Source organism: Mus caroli, chromosome 11 (assembly GCF_900094665.2).
Source record: "Mus caroli chromosome 11, CAROLI_EIJ_v1.1, whole genome shotgun sequence".
NCBI classification, from domain to species: Eukaryota; Metazoa; Chordata; class Mammalia; order Rodentia; family Muridae; genus Mus; species Mus caroli.
Genome location: NC_034580.1, coordinates 71,412,235 through 71,427,485, shown reverse-complemented (window position 1 = coordinate 71,427,485; position 15,251 = coordinate 71,412,235). Strand labels below are relative to the sequence as shown.

Below are 15,251 nucleotides of genomic sequence, written 5' to 3'. Positions count from 1 at the left end.
TTGAACTCTGGACCTTCAGAAGAGCAGTCGGGTGCTCTTACCCACTGAGCCATCTCACCAGCCCCAGCAGGAAGCAGTCTTAACCACTGAGTCATCTCTCCAACCCCTAGATAGTCTATGTAATGTGTGACTTTTGAGATTCACTCTTCCTATTGGTTCTTTTGAGAAGGTAATACCACTTCAGTCCCACACATGACCCTGCTAGTGAAGAGATGATACACCTAGAAATGGGGAGTGACTTGCTCCCAACTAGTAAATGGCAGACTCTGGCTGCAGCTCATACTGCCTGGCCTTACCAAGATTGAATCCCATCCTGTTTTTTAGCAAGAACTTGTTACTAAAGGTTACTTGGTTCTAGTGCCAGGAGGGTCAGTGGGTCTTCTTGGGCCTGGCTTTGTCTTGTTTCTGGACTTTGTAGAATGTGGAGGACAAAGAAAGTCAACAGTTGGACATTGTCTGGATATATGAGACTTGGGCTTAGCCACTGTCATCAGGAAGATGGAGTACAGTTGGGATAGAAGGCTGGCCTCTGTGACCAATCCAGGTTGGCTGTCATAGCACTGAAGGAGCCAGTGGTAGCTCTGGTGAGTCCATGCTGACTCTGTCGTCTCCCCACTGCTCCCAGGTCTACAGGGAAACCCTTTCCATACTGCCTTAAGGTTGTAGGCTGTTCTCCCTCAGCTATGTGTGCCTTCCCTGTCCATATATCTACACCCTGTCTCCTGCTGGGCCATTGCCCAGTCACTGCCAGGGACAGTCACTGCCCCTTCCACTGAGGACGCTGGTGATCTTGGTATAGATGAGCAAGGATGACTAGCTGCTTTCATTTTCATGTCAACAGGCATTGAGAAAGAGTCTTGTGACCAAAACCACACTCAGTGGGAAAGATCATCACGCTCGCTTAGTAATGTCTGCATGTCTGCTACGGATGTGGAAAGTAGGAGGGTGGCATGTATGTACCCGCTCCTCTCTGAGCTAGCATTGGTTTCTTTTTTGAGACTGGCTCTCACTGTGTTGCCCAGGCTGGCCTGCAATCCTCCTGCCTCAGCCTCTGGAGTGTTTCCAGTACAGACCTGGCTTGAGCTAGTCTTGAATCTCTCTTTGGTTTTACCTCCTGAGTACTAGAACTGCCTTCTGTTTCTCAAAAGGAAACAGCCAAAGAGCTGGCCTCCCAGGTAACACTGTCCCACTGAAGCATGACAAGGAGGCTTATGACTGGGGCCTGAGGCCATGGTGGAAGAGACTAGGAACCTGCTCAATGGACCAGTGAACACATACAAACGAGCCAGGAGTTGTGTGAGCTAAGGTTGGGTTGGGGAAGGGAAGTGCTGTGGCTACTGTGTCAGATCGCTGCTGCCAGGTTCCCTCTCTCTGCATGTGGCTTGTTGGGACCTGTGACAGCAGCTCTGAGAAATCATGTTTCAGGTGCTCTGACTTCAGCGGCCCTGCCTAGGCAGGACTTGGGCGGCACTGCATGTAATCAGTGTCACAATCTGCCCAGGACCTGCCAACGAACGCTCTGGTTCATTCATCACCACCTTTGTACTTTGTTCCTCTTCCTCTTCAGCCCATGAAACCCCTGAAGGCCACAGCCACCACCTCCCAGCCCGTGCTCACCATCCAGCAGATTGAGACCATCTTCTACAAGATCCAGGACATCTACGAGATCCACAAGGAGTTCTACGACAACCTCTGCCCCAAGGTGCAGCAGTGGGACAGCCAGGTCACCATGGGCCATCTTTTCCAGAAACTGGTGAGTCTCCCATGAGGGCATGTCTCTATGGCAGACTGGTGTTAGAACTGGTCACTCTAGCCCTCTTGAGGCCTGGGTCATCTCCCAAGCCCTTGGAGGCCAGTCTGGACCTGGGTTCTTTAGGGCAATTGGACTTGGATCCTCAACCCCAGCCCCTATCCTAGTGGAGCCTTGAAAGTGCTTCTAGAGATAGCGGCGGAGCCAGGTCCTCTGTGTGAATGTTCCTGGGGAATGCTGACTTTGTCTGCATGGGAGTCCTTTGAGCACTGGAATGGAGTTTCCTCTGCCAGGACGCAGGTCCCTCTGTCACTCCATGGACAGAGAAGTGTGTGAGGAGGCTGCAGGAGGATGACGCTCACCTGAGACCTTGGAAGGCTGTTGCATCCGAGTGCTGCCTTTACAAAGTGAAGCAGTTGGTCGGATATGGTCCTAACTAACAGTTGGTTCTAGAGTAGAGTGTATCAGCAGCCGGTGTTACCTGCTGCTGCTCACAGGAGAAGAGCACAGGTTTAATGTTGGAGGATGTTCACAGAAGTCCTTTTGTTGCTAAGACTTCCATGACACCCTCCCCCTTAGCTCTGCCTGAGCCCACTTAGACCAAGGCACTTCCTGACCTCTGTAGACCGTAAATGGTCTTCCCCATTTACCTGGCTTCTCTCCATCAGTCCCTAAGTTGGAATGACCTCAGAAAAGCCTTTCCAGGCCCCATGTTTGTCCCTCATGAACACTTATTTAAAAAGCACCTATCTTTCCCATCTTCACTTTGCCCACCAGTGTAAACTCTGGGAACAGTTTATATTTTCTTCTCATTAGACTCCCAGAACTAATGGACCCGACTGGTAGATGAGCAAATGAGTGGATGGATAGACACGTTATGACCTTGATTGAGGCTGGAGAGAACTTGAATGTTGAAGGTGATACCTGTATCCTGACAGCCATGTTTTCAAGGCCACAAGTGTTGTGGGAACAAGCACAACCAGAGCCAGTCATAGCTGGGTTTGAATCCTGGCTTTGCCACAGGTGGTCCTGTGACAGCCAGCTTACCCTCCTGTTCTCCGCTTCCTTCTCTGTGAAGAGGGGTAGCCGCCTGGACAGTTGCAGGAGTGAGTTGATGCCTGAAAACGCCTGCTGCTGTCGCTGTTCTCATTACCGCTGTTTTAGGAAGAGGTACTCCTGAGGTGTTGTTTCCCAGAATGCTATAGTTCTGGTAGTTGGGGACCCAACTGCTTCCCCTGGCGATCTTTCCCTGTTCACTGAAGTCTGAGGTGATTGATATGGGGGCTGCCTCTACTCAGCCCTCACAAATACAGAACACAAGCCCTGTTGAGAGGGCAGATAGGCAGAGCAGAATGGAAGAGCTCTCCAGTTTGATATTTCTGTTGGGTTTTGGTGCAGGGTCTCTGTAACTCAGGCTGACCTTGAGCTTGAAGCAGATCATCTTCCTCAGCCTCCCAAGTGCTGTGAATACAGGCCTGAGCCTACATAGCTTTATCAATTTGTCTGTATCATTCTGACTCCGAGTCCCCTTGGTCTCAGCGCCACTGGTCTGGTTAGGAATTTGCTTCCCAGCCACCACCTCTCTCAGCATCATGAACTGCTGTCTGCCACCCTGAGGCTGCCTGCTGTGTGAGGCCTGGGTGGAGCCAGGGCAAGCCAGGCATCTGGAGGCAGTTTATTTCGGCTGAAGTCTCTGGGTATTTGATTATCCATTACCAAGAGAGAAGAATTAGCATCTCTGCTGTTTGTTTTATGAGATCATTCCAGTGCCAAACTCCTGTTTCCAAGCAACCTGTGCTTCCCAGTTAATGACCCTGGCAGGCTGGGCCTCTGGCCTTCCAGCCTCGGGTAACTATGGAGATGAGAGTACCTGGCATGGCCCGTGACCACTGCACACAGGTGGCTTCTGGGTCACAAGAGGGTAGCAAACACAGGTATTCGTGCTTTGTTTTTCTTGTGGTAACAGAGGAGATTGGGGGGGGGGGTGTCAGCTGCTTGAGTGTTTGCCTAGTTTGCAGAAAGCCCTGAGTTCAGTCCTTTGCTCTAAATAAAACTGGGTGTGGTTAGCCACACCTGTAATCCTAGCACTATGGAAGCCAAAGGCAGGAGGATCAGAAGTTCATGCTTAACCTTAGCTAGGTAGTGAGTTTGAGGCCAGGCTGGGATACAGGAGACCCTGCCTCAAAGAAAGAAAAGATGAAGAAGTCGAGAGAATAGAAGGTACTAGAGCCCTTCCTGGAAGACTGTGATCTGTGCTGGTTATGGAAGTGTCTGGGACATCTCTGTGCACTTATGGCTGAGGGTTCCCTGGAGATAAGTGCCCTTAGACCCCTCTGCCCCTTTCCTGGGAGCTTTTCCTTCTGACACTGCACTGTGTGGGCCTCTCCCCAGCACCCTAGTTCACACCCTCCTCTCTGGCTTCCTGGTCCCAAGGGCAACCTCACCAGCTTCTGTCTCCTCCCTGGGTGGCTCCAGGGACCTGCCCCTGGCACATGCCCAGCCTTTGTGTCCTGAAGGAACAAAGATTCTTAGGGAACAGATTGATCTTGTGGGACCACAGGAGCAGTGTCTATCACTAGCACCTTGGTTGGCAGAAGCCCCCAAGGACGCCCGCCTGCAGCAGCTGTGTTCCGTTGCTACTTCATTGGGAAAAAATTTAAAGCAGAAAATCTGAGGATAACGTAGTAGACAACTGTGTCTGCTGCTCTCAGTGTAACAGATGAGGGTCGTCAGAAAAACACCAAACCTTTCCTTTTCTCCATTATTTTCCTATTTCATCCTCTTCCTCCTCCTCCTCCTCCTCCCTAATAAAACTATCATCATCAGCAGCAGCAGCAACTGTGTGTATGCATAATGTGTATGAGTGAGCTGGGATGCGTGTATAGAATCTGCTCTCTCATTCCACCATTACATGGACTCTGAGGATCAAATTCAGGTTACCAGGCTTATTGCCTGATGAGTCATCTTGCCAGCCCCTCCTCTAGTAAAACTTTCTAATAAAAAAAAAAAAAGGAGAATTGCAAGTTCAAGGCCAGACTGCACAACTTAGTGAGACCTTGTGTCAGAATGGAAAGAAAAAAGAGGGGCCAACTGTAGGCCTACCTGGTGGTGCACATCTGTTAATGCCAGCACTTGGGAGGTGGAGACGGAAAGGTCAGGAGCTCAAGGTCGGTCATCTCTGGCTACATAGGGAGGGAACTTGAGACTAGCCTGGGCTACATGAGACCCTGTCTCATAAACAGTGAACAAAACAAAATACCAAAGTATTACAAATAAAGGCGAGTCTGCCCCTCCTTCACCCTTTTCTCCCGAAGCACCTTGGTGGGGATTTGATGTGGAGCTGTGTAGATTGCGGTTTATATGTTTGATGCTTTCATATCCTCATGGAACTGCATGCACTTTTACAATGTGCCAGCGTGTGTACATGTTGCAGTCTCGTCACATTTGCTCTGAGGAGCGTGTTCATTCATCTGAGCTGTGTTTGTCCGAGTTCCTGTGCTTGAAAACATTCGCGCCACCTCTCCTACTGTGAGTGTCCTTGCTCAGGTCTCCCGGGGTACAGACATATCCAGGGTTTTCAAGAGCAGCGCTAGCCAATGGAAATAGGTTGTGAGTCACATCCAGTTTTTAAGTATTTCATTGGTTATTAATGTGTGTGAGAGAGTGTAGATTGGGGGTGGGGGGGCACCCATGGTGCATGTGTAGAGGTCAGAGGGCAACTTTCAGGAGTTGATTCTCTCTTTGGGTTCAGGAACTGAACTCAATGCAACAAGCTATTTACCTGCTGAGCTGTCTTGCTGGTCCCGTATATATAATTTGAAATGTCCTAGTAACCACATTTTGTTGTTGTTGTTGTTGCTATTTTTTAGTAATGCTGGGTTTGAACCCAGGGCCTCACACATATAGGAAAACTCTAGCACTGAGCTGTGTTCCCAATCAGGAACCACAGTTTTTAAAAGTAAAAATAAAGACTGGAAGTAGCTCGTGCTAGCTAGTGTGGTCACTTCTATCCCCAACGCTCTGGGTTTATCTCCAGGAACCCAGAAAACAAACAAATACAAGGTGGGTGTGGCTATGCCTGCTTGTTCTCCTAGCTACCAGGAAGACTAAGCAGAAGGATCACTGGAACGCAGGCCTTTGAGGCTATCTGGGCAGTACCATAAAACCAGAGAGAAATGGAGAGGAACACACAGCATACAGAGCTGGTGAGGTGACTCAGTGGCTAATAGCTGATGGTCTGAGCTCAAGCCCTGGATGACACAGTGGTGGATATAGCTGACTCCTGGTGCTTTTATGTATATGAGCATTTGCTTGAATGCATGTTTGTGCACCAGGCATCTGACAGCTGAAGCTACAGGAGGTTATAGATCCCCTGGGACTGGAGTCAGAGCCAGTTGTGAGCCGCCTTGTGGGTGCTAGGAATTGAACCTGGGTCCTTCGGGAGAGTAGCCAGTGCTCTTAACTACTGAGCCGTCTCTCCAGCCCCTGAGAGAAAATTGTCTCCAGGCCTGCCTGCTGCTACAGCACCATGGGTACTTGCACACACTCCCATCATACACATACAGATAATAAAATGTTTAAAGGGTTAGGGTGATGGCTGAACAGTTAAGAGTGCTTCCTGCTCATATAGAAGACTCAGATTTGGTTTCCAGTACTCATGTTGTGTGGTTTACAACTTCCTATAACATGGCACACAGGCATATATGCAGGTAAACAAAACACATACAAAATAAAGTAAATTAAATTAAAAACCAATCTCCGGGAAGGCTAGGCATGGTGGTGTGCACTGTACTCAGGACTTAGAAGGTAGAGGCAAGTGAGTTGGGAGTTCAAGGTCATCCTCAACTACATAGCAAGTCTGAGGTCAGCCTGGAGTGCATGAAACCTGTTTCAAAAAAAAAAAAGATAAAAAAGGATATGTGTATGCAGGGGATAATTTATAAACTCTTTTATATGCTGGGTCTTTGGCATCCAGTGTGGAGTTGTTGTTGTTGCTGTTTTATTTGTTTGTTTTGTTGGGCCAGGTTCTCACTGTATATTCTTGGCTGGGGAAGGTGCTATATAAACCATATTAGCCTTGAGACCTATCTGCCTCTGCTCCCAGTGTGGAGTGTATACATGTAGCATGCATGGGTCAGTTTGCAGTGGCCATGTTGTACCTGTTCAGTATCCATGGGTGACTCATGACCACTGTGTTAGACAACATGAGGTTGTGGTTTATGTTAATGGTAGACTTGCTAAGCCCTAGGCTGAAGTTGTGCCTGTGGTCAGTCTGATTAGTTATTGACAAGCTAATTGTGTCTGAGGGAACCAAAGCGCAGCGCCATTAGACTCTAAAGTTTGACTCTTCAGATGGGCGTGGCATCACATTGTATAGCTTGAATTTGCATGCCATCTCTTTGTTCTCTCAGGAGGAATACTTTTACCTAACCCAGAGAAGGGTTGTCATAAATACTTGAAGTAATTAAGTTAGCAAGTCTCAGTTTTCCTTTTAGAAGAAGGACGATGGGCCCATCCATGCATCCTAAGGGCAGTGAGGCTTTTGCCTGTCGAGACAGGCGTTAGGGTCCAGCTGGCATTAGGTGCATAGTGAGCAGGGGTTTTAGCTCCTTGGAGGCTGAGAAGGTGGGACAGGACCTTAGGGACTCGGTACGGAGCAGGGGCTGAGCAAGCTACATGTGCCAACCCTTGCTGTCTCCCTTGCTCTGTTTGATTACAAGATGTGGAAGAGGTGTAAGGCACTGAGAGGCTTTGAGCCCTCCCTGGGAGACCTTGATGGTGCTAAAGGGAAAACTAACAAAACACAAAACAAAGAACAACAGTGCATAAAACCAAGTGTTGGGATAAGTTGAATTTCTGGCATGCTAACAAAGCCCTGCCCTGCCCTCCCCACTTAGTACCACCTTGTTACCCTTATTGGCTGAGCCAGTTTCCATGGAAACTGTCAAGTTCAAAGGGATACTGTAATATGTTCATCTCGGCCTTTCCCCTGGTTTCCGGCAAACCCTTTGGAGCTGAGTTAGAGGTTCTGAGTGCTAAGGGGGCTCCAGGAGCTCCGCTTTCAGCCGTTCACCACCCCTCTCTCCATCCCACTCTCACCCCCTGCTCCTCCTCATTTCCTCTGTCTCCACCCTGCAGGCCAGCCAGCTTGGCGTGTACAAAGCATTCGTGGATAACTATAAAGTCGCTCTGGAGACAGCCGAGAAGTGCAGCCAGTCCAACAACCAGTTCCAGAAGATCTCTGAGGTAGGCAGCTCTCCCCACAGCCCCCCATCCACCCTGGGCCCTGGTAACTGGCTGAGAAGCCTCTGAGTCTATGGAGCTCCTCTCTTTCTTGCCCCAGGGAAGCTGTCCACCACAATAATGCTCAGCCTGACATTTGCTTTCTTGCAACTGACATTTTTCCTCTTAATATAAGAATATCGATTGGTTTGACTTAATTTTTTTCAGATTAGAAAGTGGCACGGAGGAGGAAAAAAGAAAATAAGGGGGGGGGGCAACTTTCTTCCCAAGTGACTTCCCAACCTTTGACCTTTGTTTCCTCTCCTGTGGAGTGAACTATTTGGACCTGCCCAGCTCATCTCAAAACTTGATGGGGGTGAGGTGGAAAGATGATGGTCTGGTCTGGCAAGTAAAAGCTCCTACTGTCTTGCACAACACCTAAGTTGGGTTCCCAGCACTCAAGTTGGGTGAGTGAGCACTTGTGGTCCCAGCTGCAGATCTGATCCTCTGACCTCCTCAGACCTGCAGTCATGTGGACATATGCACACATATGTTACACACGTGTACACATAATTTTAAAAGAGAAATCACCAGGGCTACTATTTAATACGCAGATGTCCAGGCTCAGAGTTCAACCCTTTTCTTCTCTCTTCTCCCTGCGCATCCTCTCTCACTCTGTGCTGCTTGGGCCAGTCTGCCTTCCTCAGTCTCCCCAGTTCTGGGATTATAGGCGTGTACCCTGATGGCCCAGATCTGCTGATTCAAGAGGGGAGGGTGGGTCAGGAACAGGAGTTTTATATTCTGACAGGCTTTTGATTTATGGTCAGAAACTCTTAAGATTTATTTATTTATTTATTTATTTTATGTATATGAGTTCTGTAGCTGACTTCAGGCACACCAGAAGACAGCATTAGATTCCATGACAGATGGTTGTGAGCCACCATGTGGGTGCTGGGAATTGAACTCAGAACCTTTGGAAGAGCAGCCAGAGGTCTTAACCATAGAGCCATCTCTTCAGCCCCTATCAGAAACTCTAGACAAAGTAGTTTTGAAAGGTACTAAGCAAAGCCAGGCAATGGTGGCACATGCCTTTAATCCCAGCACTTGGGAAGCAGAGGCAGGCGGATTTCTGAGTTCGAGGCCAGCCTGGTCTGGTCTACAGAGTAAGTTCCAGGACAGCCAGGGCTATGCAGAGAAACCCTGCCTTGACAAACCCCCCCCAAAAAAAAAAAAGAGAAAGAAAAAGAAAGGAAGGTACTAAGCACATGAGACTGCAGTCTCATGGAGTCAACCAGGCTCAGTTAAGAACAGAAGCCCTAGACCCCTTTGGCTAGGAACATGCCTGTCCCTGCTCGGTAGCTAAGCCTTCCCCTCTAGTACATGCATGGTAGAGGTATGAAATCACCTGCCATTGACATTTCTTGTGTTGCTGTTATTGTTTTTTGTTTTTGAGACAAGGTCTTACTATGTAACCTTGGCTGGCCTGGAACTCATGATTTAGCCCAGGCTAGCCTCCTGCCTCTGCCTCTTGAGTGCTAGGGTTACAGGTGTGCATCTCCATGCCCCACGTGGCTTTGGTGCATCTATCCAGGAAGTGGCAGGGAGAGGCTAGGACTCCTCAGTTCAGTTCATCCTGTATCCAGAGGCTCCCATGACACTGCCAAGCCACTAGCTTTGGAAGCAGCACCCATCCGAGCTCAGGACAAGAAAGAGAGCCTCCAATTTAGAGGAAGCTAGGGGTAGGGGGTACTTCTGTAGTTTTGGAAGTCTTGCCTTGAAGTACCCCTTCCCTTGGCTTTAGTGCTACAAAAAGGAGACACATGAGTCCTCGAAACTGCTGGGATTGCAGATCTTACCCAAGCCACAATCAGTCTAGAGATCACGAAGCAGGTGGGCAGGTGGAGATGAACATGTAATTATGAGAGCTTAATCCCAGGACTCAGGAGGCAGAGGCAAGTGGATCTATGTTAGTTTAAGGCCAGTCTGGTCTATGTAGCCACTTCTAGACCAGCCAAGGCTATATAGATATTGAGACTCTGTCTTAAGAAAGAGGGGGGAAGGAGAGAGGGAGAGAGAGGAAGAGAGAAGAGAGAGTGTGTGTGCCTGAATAGGTAAATAAAAATCAATTTAAAAAGGGTGGGGGGGACTGTACCAATTTGATTATTAGGAGAAGCAGATAGGAGCTTGGAGGTGTGGTGTACAGGCACATGGAGCTGATGCCTCACCTCTGGAAACACGTGCCCCTTTCAGTTTCTAGAAGGACGCAGGAAGGAAGCACAGAGAGAAGGCCTCTTTTGAGAAGAAGCTCAACCTCTTTTCTCAAACCCCTGGATCAGACAGCTGTGGGACCCTGTGGGAAGACAGACGGGACAAGGGTGGGGACGTCCCTCTTGGTAAAAGCCATAAGTCTGCAGAACCGATGCTTCCTCTCAACATCCAGCGTCTCTGGGAATGAACTGGTCTCCCTGGTGCATGTTCACAGCGGCTCTGCTATGGCCCTGGGTACCCAGAGGGTCCAGAGACTGTGCGGTGTCCTCTTAGCCTGGCTGACTGCTTATTCTCTGTGCATCTATGCATAAGCACTCCCGGCATCCACTCTGATGTATCCATGCGTTAAGCTCCCCCAACCGACCCCCAAAGCCTGTTCCAAAGGACAGAGCCAGACCCGTGGCCCTCTGCCAGGTGGCAGCTCATCTTGACTCACTCAGTAAGATGACGCTGATGCTTCCTGCTGGCGCTGCCACTTAATTACTGCAATTAGGCCCTTCTCCTCTGCAGCAGCAGTGATTTCATACCTCTAGGCTGCACCAGAGGGGGTGTGGACCAAAATCCCTTAAAGCAGGGAATCCAGGCACCAGTGAGAGACAGACTCATAGAGAAGCTTGAGTCGTGTCCCCCCACCCCCACCCCCCACGGGCCAAGCTCAGTTCCTGGGGGTTTTCTCTGTCTAGAAACAGCTGGAGACAGTGGGAAATGAGCTTCTACTGTGTGGGCCTTGCCTTCCTTCAGGCAGAGGAGGCAGTACCACTTGGGCATCTGACCTTGGCCTCACCTTGGCCCCTTGTCTCTCAGGACATGACTCTTCTAGCTAGGCTCTGGTTCAATAAGGATTACATTTCAGCTCCAGTGGCAGCCACTGTCCTGTTGGCAAAGGCTGGGCCATCTCTTCCTTTAAAGCAGATGGAGGAGGTTTTGATCTGATGATCAAAGTCTTTCCAGCACTCCTGGGTCACCTGTTATAGGTTCCAGGAGAGGTAGTAAGGCATGTCAACAGGGCTGGAGGCGGGGTTAGTCTTTGTGTGGGGAGGTACAGCCTGGACTGCCCTTGTGGACTCCAGACCCATCTCCTCTCTGCTTATTGTGCAGGGGTGCAGACCCCCTCTGTCACAGCTCAGGGGTGTTCATTCCCAAAGGTCAGCTGGCACACCTAGTGCATATTGACTTCAGTCCTGTCTTCCCGGGGCTAGTGTGTACCCATCCCTGAGGGGTGGTTGGCAGTGGGAGGGTCTCTGCTTTTGGCCACACTCATCCTCCAGGGGCAAGGGCATCAGAGGGCAGGTCTTAGGAGATTTATTTTGCCACAGTACTTTCTAGCAATCAGTCCTGACTCTGGTTCTCAGAGTCTGCCTTCTTGCCTCTTGTTACTTACGCCCTGGCTTCAGAGCCCCTCTTCTCAGCAAGCTCTGCTATAAGAGAGGGAAGGAAGCTAGGGGACTGGACAGATCACGGTTAGTGATTTTTCTCCTCCCTCTCACAGGAACTCAAAGTGAAAGGGCCCAAGGACTCTAAGGACAGCCATACATCAGTCACCATGGAAGGTACTTTGTTTGGGGAGTGGTATGGACTACAGTTCTCTTCCTTTGTTTCAGTGAACTGTGAGCTGTGTGAACGTGGTAGCCTCCCTGCCTCACTCTGTGTGTGTGTGTGTGTGTGTGTGTGTGTGCCTGTGCCTGCCTCTCCTCCCTAGGCATCAGGCCAGCTACAAACGTGCTCCTCCTTAGAATGCCAGCAAGCTTTTGGTCCCTCCTCCCTCCTCCCCTCCCTTCCTCCTCCTGCCTCTCCACACTCCCGCCCTCCCCCTGTTGGATGAGCACTCGGAAGGAAGGAAGGAAGCGGCTGCTTGATTCTGGAGGTTGTGCAGCAGCAGCAGCCAGCAAGGTGGCCGAGTGGCCGGCCTGCTGAGGAGAGCCAGGAGCCTGGAGCAATGGCTGCAGGTCCCTGCTGCAAGGAGAGAGGCTGCCATGGAAATCCTGCTCATCATTCGCTTCTGCTGTAACTGCACCTATGGTAACCCAGGCGCCCCTCCGTGGGAAGTGGCATGCCTTAAGCCATCTGGGGGCTGGCCAGAAAGGACTTCAATACGGTCAGCAGGATTTAGGGGCTGCAGGGAAGGGAGGACGGTCGTGCTGTTGAACCCACTTACATTTGCTTTGTGGTCAGCCTGGAGTTGAAATCCAGGGGCTGTGCTGAGTATCTCTGAAATGGAAGGACCAGACTAGAAAGGTCCAGGTCCTCCGGAGGCAGTGTGTAGAACTGGTGGCTTAGCATGTGTGTGCCTGAGAGGCATTGAGCAACTTCCTGAAGAGGCTAAGGAAAGTGACAGGCTGTCCTCTCAGGCCTGAGGTGGGGGGCAAGGAGCAGCTGGGAGCAGGCAGAGAGGGACAGAGTCTGGAGAGCTGCACCTCAAGGCAAGAGAGTGCTAGCTGGGGCAGGAGGGAGAAGTTGGGAGTTTCTTTGTTTCCGCAAGCACGGAGGATGCTAAGCATCAAGGGTATTGTGTGCTCTGTGCACATGCTGCCTCCTCTCTGGTGGCTCTGGGAGAGCAGGGAGGAGCTGGTTGGTTTCAGGAGCAGCATTTCCAGCCCCTAAAGACCCCGAGCCCAGGTCCCAGCACTCAGTGCAGAAGGTCCGCGTGAGAAGGGGGTGTGGCTGGCTGCTGCTTTGTGAAGGTCACACACCCACTTCAGTGGAAGGAACCTGGAGCATCCTCTGTGCCACTCCTTCAGCTGGGGAGAGGAGGTGTCCTGGGACAGGTGCATGCTGTCAGCCAGGCTCCTTCTCATAGGAAACAGAAGAGGTGCATGCAGGGAGTTATCCAGACCTGGTGGCCCTACTACTCTCTAAGGCAAGAAGTGCCTTAGGGGTGACCTAAGCCACCTCTGGCGGGGAATGAGGGGCTCGTGTAAGCCCATGTATGTCAAAGAGGCTGGTTAAGGACCTTTCCTCTTCCCTCCTACCAGGCGCTTTGTCTTTACCCTTCTCAGTCACTTTGCTTGCCTATCTCCGTGGTAACCTGGGGCTCCTCTCACAGGAACCGAGTGGGGGGCGGCAGTTTGCTGGAGGAAAGATGGTAGATGAGCTTTCCAGTTCTTTCCCAGAGGCCTGTATGTTAGGGAGCTGTTCAGGACCACGGTCCCTTCATCTTCCCTGGCTTGTTCTGTGTCTGGTGCTCATGGTGGAGACAGCCTTTGTGCTGCCAGTTAGCTGACTCTGACAGGCTGGGGGAACCCAGGGAACAGTGGGACTTGATGGCCTGTCAGAGGTCAGGGAAGAAATGCAGGGCCTGGTTGAGGGGCCAGTTGCATGTCTGTGCTGATTTTCTAACAAGGAGAAAGGATCAGCTCTCTGCTCCCCATTCCCTCCCTAGAAGGAATGTCCTGATGAAGCAGACCTGAGACCTGGAGCCCAGGGTCTCTTTGGTCCCCATGATTCCATAATCTTTGAAGTCTGCTTCAAAGTGGGGAGTAGGTTGAGGAACTAGCTCTGCAGCAAGCACTCACCTGGGTAGATGGAGTCTTTTCCAGAACTCTTATATGTGGAGTTCCATTGGCCACTCTCTTCTGAGGAAGGCAGTCCAATTATAAGTGCATGGGTGAACCAAAATTCAAATCCCATATATCTTTCACAGCTTTGTGATTCCAGGCAAGTAATTTGTGCCTGAATTTCTGCACCATAAAATTGAGCTAGTGAAAATTGTGTTCACTTTTAGTGACAGGAAACAGTGTACGTAAGGCAGTTCCATGACACGTGATAGGAGACCAGCTTGTTCATAATAGTATTCTGACTTCTGGTGTTTATAAAGGTATAGTCAAGGAAGGCTTCCTGGAGGAGGGAGAAAGATGAGCAAGACAGTGTGTTGGGTGGCACCTATCCCAGGAAGAGAGAGGAAAGCATGATACAGGAGTAGAAAATGGGCAGCGCTGCAGAGCCCAGGAACAGAGAAGGGGTGGGGGCTTGTGGAGCACAGAGGACCACTCAGAAGCCAGGGGGGTGGAGGAGGGTGGGGGAGGGCCACAAAAGCACCGGGGATGGGGGGTTACCTCTCCTTGCCTGATTTCCTCCCACACACCTGATCCCCCTTGACCAAAACTGCAGGATTCATTCCACGGCCCTGTCAGATGGACTCTTAAGGTGACTTCAGGTATATTAATACCCCCTGAAACCTGATCCACCATTTCTGCAGACTTCTGAGCTTAGTCAGAAACCCTTTCCTCCTGGGACCCAGAGAGGGCTGCAGAAGCTGATGTTTCAGTGTCAGCTTTCCTGGGGGAGGGGACTCGGGCCCACCCCAGCCTGTGTCTGTTGACCTTGTGCCCGCCACAAGGTCTCAGTGTTTCTAGTATGAGTTCTCACACTGCAGTGCAGATGCCTGAGCTACAGGTGGATGGGGTGCCTCAGACATCCTCAGAGATGAGACCCAACATGCACGGCCAACCCTTGCTCTCACTGTCCCAGTACACCCTAAACCCATGGATCGGCCCATTCCATCCCCTGTGGGTCATCAGGGGGGCTACTAGAAATGGCTGGTTAAGAAAGGACTGCAGCAGGGCAGTGGTGGCGCACGCCTTTAATCCCAGCACTCAGGAGGCAGAGGCAGGCAGATTTCTGAGTTCGAGGCCAGCCTGGTCTACAAGAGTGAGTTCCCGGACAGCCAGGGCTATACAGAGAAACCCTGTCTCAAAAAACAAAAAAAGGAGAGAGAGAGGGAGAGGGAAGAGAAGAGAAAAAAGAAAAGAAAAGAAAAAGAAAGAACTGCAAAAGAGTAACGGGAATAAAACAGCATTTGTCAGCTGCTGATATACATCCATCTCAGCAAAATAGCTTTTTTTTAATCCTTTGGAGATCTTGGTTTAGTCGATGAAGTGTAGAAGGGGACATCTGTTTCTTTTAAGAGCTTGCCTGTGATCCTAATGGGCAGCCAAGCAAACAAGAGCTACAGATAGGGCACTTAGCATACATCGCCAGAGCACCAGGGTGTTCCCTGAAGTGATGGCTTAAC

The 15,251-nt window shown here is 50.4% G+C and overlaps 1 protein-coding gene across 4 annotated transcripts in view; it reads left to right on the top strand.

Moving 5' to 3' along the window:
• Abr (ABR activator of RhoGEF and GTPase) overlaps nucleotides 1–15,251 on the top strand; it is a 196,143-nt gene that overhangs the window by 131,307 nt on the left and 49,585 nt on the right. For all 4 annotated transcript variants that reach the window (XM_021175886.2, XM_021175889.2, XM_021175887.2 and 1 more), the window contains 3 exons: nucleotides 1,568–1,753; nucleotides 7,889–7,996; nucleotides 11,730–11,790. In XM_021175886.2, coding sequence (XP_021031545.2) covers nucleotides 1,568–1,753; nucleotides 7,889–7,996; nucleotides 11,730–11,790 — 355 coding nt within the window. The remainder of the gene's footprint in view (nucleotides 1–1,567; nucleotides 1,754–7,888; nucleotides 7,997–11,729; nucleotides 11,791–15,251) is intronic.